The sequence below is a fragment of the Dipodomys ordii genome, unplaced genomic scaffold (genome assembly GCF_000151885.1).
Source record: "Dipodomys ordii isolate 6190 unplaced genomic scaffold, Dord_2.0 Scaffold34, whole genome shotgun sequence".
Lineage (NCBI taxonomy): Eukaryota > Metazoa > Chordata > Mammalia > Rodentia > Heteromyidae > Dipodomys > Dipodomys ordii.
In genome coordinates, this window is record NW_012267250.1 from 14,599,221 (window position 1) to 14,607,152 (window position 7,932).

The 7,932-nt window shown below is 38.7% G+C and overlaps 1 protein-coding gene across 1 annotated transcript in view; it reads left to right on the forward strand.

Moving 5' to 3' along the window:
• The window catches only part of Ccar1 (cell division cycle and apoptosis regulator 1), a 62,935-nt gene that overhangs the window by 24,934 nt on the left and 30,069 nt on the right, over positions 1 to 7,932 (forward strand). The window contains exons 12-17 of the mRNA XM_013017057.1: positions 336 to 449; positions 1,117 to 1,283; positions 2,016 to 2,226; positions 3,034 to 3,117; positions 5,885 to 6,070; positions 7,077 to 7,268. Coding sequence (XP_012872511.1) covers positions 336 to 449; positions 1,117 to 1,283; positions 2,016 to 2,226; positions 3,034 to 3,117; positions 5,885 to 6,070; positions 7,077 to 7,268 — 954 coding nt within the window. The remainder of the gene's footprint in view (positions 1 to 335; positions 450 to 1,116; positions 1,284 to 2,015; positions 2,227 to 3,033; positions 3,118 to 5,884; positions 6,071 to 7,076; positions 7,269 to 7,932) is intronic.

Genomic DNA, 7,932 nt, shown 5'->3' on the forward strand with positions numbered 1-7,932 from the left:
TGAGTACCTAGCATTCAGTTGTGAGCCACCAGTGCCTGGCTGATTTTGTTTTTTGTTTGTTTTTGGAACATTTTGTTATATACCTTATAGCTAATCTGGAATTCATGATTCTCCTGCCTAAACCTGCATAGTAGTAGATTACAGCATTGATCTAAAAGTCATGTTTTGAAAAGTTAAAGCTTTATAAGGTATCTAATGCCATTTTAAAATAGCATTATATTCCATTTTAGTTTTTAAAAACAATCTAATATGTAAGTTAATAAGTTTAGTAGTACTTCTCATTCTTTTACATTGCTTTAGACTTTTGACAGGATTGAATTGTTTGACTATAATAGGTAATGCTGATGGCTAGCCCTAGTATGGACGATTTGTATCATAAGTCATGTGCTCTTGCTGAAGACCCACAAGAACTTCGAGACGGATTTCAGCATCCTGCTAGACTTGTTAAGGTATAATGAAACATTTATCTTAATTTTAGGTGTATATTCATTTATCTTAGTTTTTTGGTTTTTTTTTTATGTGTGTGTATGTGTACATAATTTTAAAACTTCATTTTTTTAACGATTTTAAATATTCTTAAAGCAACGTGTTTTTGATTTTATGAAAAGTTTTAATATTAAGGTACAGTGCTAGTCTTGAGCACAGAGAGGCTCAGGGACAATGCCCAGGCCCTGAGTTCAAGCTCCAGGACTAACAAAAACAAAATAAAATATTATGAAGGTACAAGTAAGTCAGTCATGTAGCTGTTTTTTTTATTGCTGATTATGACCAGATCTTATTTTACATAACTAATTTGTTATTTTGATGTGTTTGTAGTAAAGTGTTAATGATAATGGGATTCAGTTTTTTTGGATGCTGTTCAAGTTCAAATTATAGCTTGTTTTTTTTAAATAGCTCTTTATTATGAAGTATTTTAAGGATGAGTTATGATGTGTAAATCCTATTCCATTGCTGAAATGCAGTGTGGAAAACAATGACTCTGAACTCTTCCTTGACTAACAGATACCAGAGGTAGTAAAAATGATATTGGGAAAGTTTGTACCTTTCCTTTTCAAGTATTTATTTGTAATGTAATAGATATGTAATATATGTAAATGATTATTTGTTTTGACTTAGTTTTTAGTGGGCATGAAAGGCAAGGATGAAGCCATGGCCATTGGAGGCCACTGGTCTCCTTCGTTGGATGGACCAGACCCAGAAAAGGATCCCTCTGTGTTGATTAAGACTGCTATTCGTTGTTGTAAGGCCCTGACAGGCATTGATCTAAGTGTATGCACACAATGGTAAGTATTGATTCATTTCTGTATTAGAAATGTTTTTGTAATAGTTTACGTAGAGGTTCTTTTCAATCAGCCTTTTCCCCTTCCTTATTTTAGCAACATTCATCATGCAGGTAATCTCAAAAGAAAATCCCCACTTATAGCAAAAATTTACTTGGTGCCAAAAAATGTTTTTTGGGGGGAAAGGATTAAGAACTAATCAAATAAACTGAAAGTTTAAATGTTTCATTTTGCTGTACTATTAAAGTTGGATGTATGTTGAAAATACTTTTCATTTCATGTATAGCTGGAGAAGATCGTCAAGAGAGAACTTCATTTCATTTTAATTCTTTTGTTACAAAATGGTGTAGTTGCTGGTTATTTTTGTTCAGCCATATTTTCTCTTGAGGCTTATTTGTCGTGTGTATTTTGGTATATTTCTTGACTTAATTGAGCATATTCTTTTTTAGCACATGAAATCTGAATGGCTATCCAGCTTCTTCAGGTATTCTCTAAAATATGGGTAGCTGTGTCATCAAACTTGAAAATGCCTTGTGGGAGCATATTCTTTTACCTAATAAAATATTGTACAAATGTACCAAAAGAGGAACTATGGCTTCTATAATTTTTTTTTTCTTTAGACCAACTTCAAGTTCTTGCAGCAAAATTTCTTTACTTGATGTGCTACAAGTGAACTAGGGTCTTTAAAATGTATATTAGAATTTTTTTTCCAACATGCTTCTTCCCTTGCAACAGGTACCGTTTTGCAGAGATTCGCTACCATCGCCCTGAGGAGACCCACAAGGGGCGTACAGTTCCAGCTCATGTGGAGACAGTGGTTTTATTTTTCCCGGATGTTTGGCATTGCCTTCCCACCCGCTCAGAGTGGGAAACCCTCTCCCGAGGATACAAGCAGCAGCTGGTCGAGAAGCTTCAGGGTGAACGCAAGGAGGCTGATGGAGAACAGGCACTGAACGCTAATCCCTTTTTCTATTTCCGCTTCTCACAGGCACAGGAACACAGGCACAAATGCACATCACACACTACATAACAAACACACATGGAGGAACATAACTGGTAACAACGACTGGTAATCCAGCTTTCAGTAGTATAGTTGTATATTCTTTTCTCTGAAAATTCTGTCTGTTATGCTAACTTTAAAGTGCTGAGACCTCAAAAGAAAATAAGTTGTGCTTAAGTTGCACAGAATTTTGTTTTTATCTTAGGTCTAGTTGCTGGAATCTGGGACCAGTTGTTGAGCAAGATTCAGTATTAAGCCATTTTAAACATTTTGCCATTTTCTAAAATTTAAAAAATTTTCTCTTTCACGGTCATCAGTTCTAGTCATGGATATTTGAAATTGGACAACCACAAGTCTGAGAGATTTGAAATTTCAGGCTATGTGGCAACGTCTTTGGTATATTTCAAAGGTCTCACTAAATCAATCTTTGGGTGGCTTGAAAATTGGGGCAAAATCACACACTGTGTGGTTAGTGGAGACCGGCAGTGTTTGTGCATCCCTGATATCCTTTGTGTTGTAATTTATCACCCTTTTGTGTTTCACAGATCTGGCTTTGATTGGCTGATGAGTGTCTTTGTGATCAGTTAAAAGTGGTAGAATGTATGTACGTGGACTTGCCTAAATAATAACTTTAGGAGAAGACAATCTGAAACATTTGTGACCTTGCACAGATCAGCAACAGACTTTTAAAAATAAATTACCTGTATTTTAAAGTTTTAGAATAGTAATTATGTTCTTAACTTTGTATGATAGGATGAAGAAGAAAAGGATGATGGTGAAGCTAAAGAAATTTCCACTCCTACCCATTGGTCTAAACTCGATCCAAAGACGATGAAGGTATCTTGAAAAACTTTTGTTGTTGTTGTTGGTTATGGGGCTTGAACTCTGGGCCTGAGCGCTGTCCCTCATCTCTTCAGCTCAAGGCGAGCACTCTACCACTTGAGCTACAGCGCCACTTCTGGTTTTCTGAGTGTTTATTGGAGATAAGAGTTTCATGGACTTTCCTGCCTGGCTTGGCTTTGACCCGAGATCCTCAGATCTCAGCCTCCAGAGTAGCTAGGATTACAGGCGTGAGCCACTGGCACCCGGCCTTGAAAAACTTTTTTTTTTCTTTTTTTCTATTTTTGGTCAGTCCTGGGGCCTGAACTCTGGGCCTGGACGCTGTCCCTCAACTCTTCAGCTGAAGGCTAGCACTCTACCACTTGAGCATCAGCCCCATTTCTGCCTTTTTCTGCTTATGTGATGCTGAGGAATCGAACCCAGGGCCTCATGCATGCAAGGCAAGCACTCTACCACTGAGCAACCTTCCCAGCCCCTTTGAAAAACATTTTTAACTTTTATTTTAAAATATCTGAATAGGAATGAGCAATGTTAATTAGACTGAGGACTGTGTGTGTTTGTGCACATGCATGTGTGCCTTAGTACTGAGGTTTGAACTTAGATCATTGTGCTCTCAGCTTTTTGACTCAAGACTGACCCTAACTTGAGCCAAGCCTTTACTTGTGGCTATCTGCTGGTAACAGGAAATAAAGGTCTCCTAGATTTGTCTGTCCTGATTGGCTTTGAACCTTGATCTTCAAATCTCTCAGTCTCCTGAGATTATAGGTGTGAGTTACCAGTGCCTGGCTTTAGGGTATTTTTTTTCAAGGAGGAAAATGCTAAATTTATATAACTACTATATTTTTTATATTTGTACATATGTGTGTGTATGTGTAAGTTGAAAGGTAACTATATATCAGTTCACTAGCTGGGATGCCTGTGATATACACATGCCTGTGTTATTAGTAATGCTGATTTTTGGTTTGGGAACTGACAGAGAAGGCAGAATTTTTGTGCCTAAAGTAACTTAAACTCAAGGAGATAGATGGAAAAATGTATTTTTTCTTTTTCTTTTTTCTTTTTATACTGTATCAATAGAAATACCAGGTTTATCATGGATAAAGCCAAAAAAACCAACGATGCCAGATATTGAATTTCTATTGCACTGTCCTTTGAACGAAAAATGTATTTTTTAAACAAAGGAAAAATGACGTTTAAATTTAAAACAAAAGACATGTATGTAAACTAGAGTTAAACATTTTAGAAACCTTTTTTTGGGGGTGTGTGTGCAGATCTTGGGGTTTGAACTCAGGACCTGGGCACTGTCTCTGATCTTCTTTTGCTTAAGGCTAGTACGCTTAACTACTTGAGCCACAGCACCACTTCTAGGTTTTTTGGTAGTTTAGTGGAGATAAGAGTTTCAGGGCTGGGAAGGTGGCTCAGTGGTAAAGTGCTTGCCTTGCATGCCTGAGGTCCTGGGTTTGATTCCTCAGCACCACATAAGAAAAAAGAAAAAAGCCGCAAGTGGCACTGTGGCTTAAGTGGTGGAGTGCTAGCCTTGAGCTGAAGAACTGAGGGACAGGACCCAGGCCCAGAGTTCAGGCCCCACGACTAGACCAAAAAAAAGAGTTTCACAGACTTTTCTGCCCAGGCTGGTTAGAACTATGATCCTCACATCTCACCTTCCTGAGTAGCTAGGATTACAGGTGTGAGCCACAAGTGCCTGGCTTAAAAACTTTCTTTAACCTTCATTAGTTCTACTTTCCAATGTATCTGCACCATTTGTCTCTTTTCACTTTTGTATCTCTTTGCCTATAATGTGACTAATACATCTGAGCCTGTAGATGAATATTACTTTCTACTAGAGTTTGTTACTTAGCATAGAAAAATTGACTTTGGTTTTCAGTTTTGGATTCTTTTATGATTCTTGGAGTGTGGCCTATCCCTTAGCTTTTTAATTCAATTTTGGTACTCTACCACATGAGCCACAGTTCTGCTTTGGACTTTTTGGCTGAGATCTACGGATCAGGTTCCCTGCTAGCCTGGGAAGGAAAGTCCATTGAGACTGTTTTTCTTCTTCGTTCTTTTTGCCAGTCCTGAGGCTTGAATTCTAGGCTTGGGAAGTATCCCTGAGTTCCTTTTGCTCAAGGCTAGCAATCTACTAGCCACAAAACCACTTCTAGGTTTTTCTGTGGTTTAGTTAGAGATGAGGCTCATGACTTTCCTGCTCCACTGGCTTCTAACGGCGGTCCTCAGATTTCAGCCTCCTGAGTAGCTAGGGTTACAGGTATGAGCCACTAGCACCTGCTCCTTTTTCTTTTTTCTTTTTTTTGTCAGTCGTGGGGCTTGAACTCTGGGCCTGAGCGCTGTCCATCAGCTCTTCAGCTCAAGGCTAGTGCTCTACCACTTGAGCTACAGCGCCACTTCCAGTTTTCTGGTGTTTTATTGGAGATAAGAGTTTCACAGACTTTCCTGCCCAGGCTGGCTTTGAACGAAGATCCACAGATCTCAGCCTCCTGCGTAGCTAGGATTACAGGCGTGAGCCTCCGGCGCCTGGCAGCACCCGCTCCTTGAGACTCCAGTTAACCACCAAAAAGCCAGAAGTGGAGCTATGGCTCAAGTGGTAGAGCACCAGCCTTGAGTGAAAAAGTGCAGTGATAATGCCCAGGCCTGAGTTTTAAGTCCCAGTACTAGCACAAAAAATAATATACATCAGGCAGAATGTAATTACAATTTGGAGATATCCCATTTTTCTTTTGTGTTTTTTCACACTGCATATAATTAGGTAAATGACCTCCGAAAAGAATTAGAAAGTCGAGCTCTTAGTTCCAAAGGATTAAAATCCCAATTAATAGCTCGACTGACAAAACAACTGAAAGTAGAAGAACAAAAAGAAGAACAGAAGGAGTTAGAGAAATCTGAAAAAGAGGAGGAGGAAGAGGATGATAGGAAATCTGAAGATGATAAAGAGGTATGTAATTAACATTTAAGTATACAATAATGCTACTTATTGGTCTTTATGGGGTTCTTAAGTCAATATATATGACTTAAGTTGTATTTGTGTATATAGTTATAGTGAAGTATAATTTACTTGTAGTAAAAACAGACTCTTTGTGTGGTGGTACTAAAGATTGAACTCAGGATCTCACACTTGGTAGGCAGGTATTTACACCTCTGATGTTTTTTGTTTGTAATTTTGCTGGTCCTAAGGCTTCAACTCAAGGCCTGGGTACTGACCCTGAGCGTCTTTTGTCCAAGACTTTGCTCTAGCACAGTACCCCTTGAACCACAGCTCCACTTTCAGGTTTTTTGGTAGTTCATTGGAGATAAGAGCCTTAATTGGAGATAAGATCCTTGCATACTTTCTTGCCCCAGCTGGCTTTGAATTGTGATTCTCAGATCTTAGCCTCCTGAGTAGCTAAGATTACAAGTATGAGCCATTGGCTCCTGGGTTTTTTGGTGGGGGGAAAGAAGGGGAGGGGAGGAGTGTGCAGGGTCGGGGGAGAGTGTTGAACTCAGGGCCTGGGTACTCCCCCTGAGCTCTTTCACTCAGGACTAGAGATCTACCACTTTGAGCCACAGCTCTACTTCTGATTGTCTGGAGATAAGAGTCTCCATGGTTTTTGGTTTGGATATGTGTGTTACTTTAGGTGTCAGAATTCAGGAAGATCCAAAGACTATATAACAACTCTATTTTCTCAAAATTCTCTAGTTTATGTGTAATCTCGGTGTAGGTTAGAAATTTTTTCCTTCTTGGTAGGTAGTTTCTTATAATTGAAAATATAAAAGAGAATTAGCCATAAAAGCTATTACTACCTTTAGGAAGCTTGGCTTTTATTTGTTTTTCAATCCTTTATGCTAAACTTAATTACCTTAAAAGGTCATGAGGATTTTGCCTTTTTCCTTAATACACATGTTTTATATACATATGTGTTATACATGGAGATTTAATCATGACTTATAATTTCAAACAATAGGAGGAAGAAAGAAAACGTCAAGAGGAAATGGAACGTCAGCGTCGAGAAAGAAGATACATTTTACCGGATGAACCAGCCATCATTGTTCATCCAAATTGGGCTGCAAAAAGTGGCAAATTTGATTGTAGCATCATGTCTTTGAGTGTCCTATTGGACTACAGATTAGAGGATAACAAAGAACATTCATTTGAGGTAATGTTTTAAGTTTAACTTAAGGAATGGCCACAATTGCAGCTGGTTAATATATCTTAAATTTATTTATTTTTTTGAAAAATTATTTATCGCTTTTATTATCTTCAAATAGTTATACAAAGGCGTTTCAGGTGAACATGTAAATTTATGGTACATGCATGTTGATCAGTATCTTCCCCGTTATTTTTGTTGCTGTTGTTCTCACTGGGAAAAAACCAACTGGTTTGTTACTCAAGAGTTTCCTACAGATTCACCTTTATTAATTTTATTCTTACATCTATGTCCTGTCTATGTGTCTGTAAATATCAGGAGAGAGAGAGAGAGAGAGAGTGTGTGTGTGTGTGTGTGTGTGTGTGCGCGTGTGCGTGTGTGTGTGTGTGTGCACGCATGCACGCACTGGGGTTTAAACCTCACACTGACTAGGTTGGCATTCCATCACTTTATTCATGCCTCTAATAAGGCTTTTTGCTATTTATTCTCAAGATAGAATCTAGTGAACTTTTTTTTTTGGGTGGGGGGGTCCAGTCATGGGGCCTGAACTCTGGGCCTGGGGGCTGTCCCTCAGCTCTTCAGCTCAAGGCTAATGCTCTACCACTTGAGCCACAGCACCACTTCCGGCTTTTTTCTTTTTGCTTATGTGGGGCTGAGGAATCGAACCCAGGGC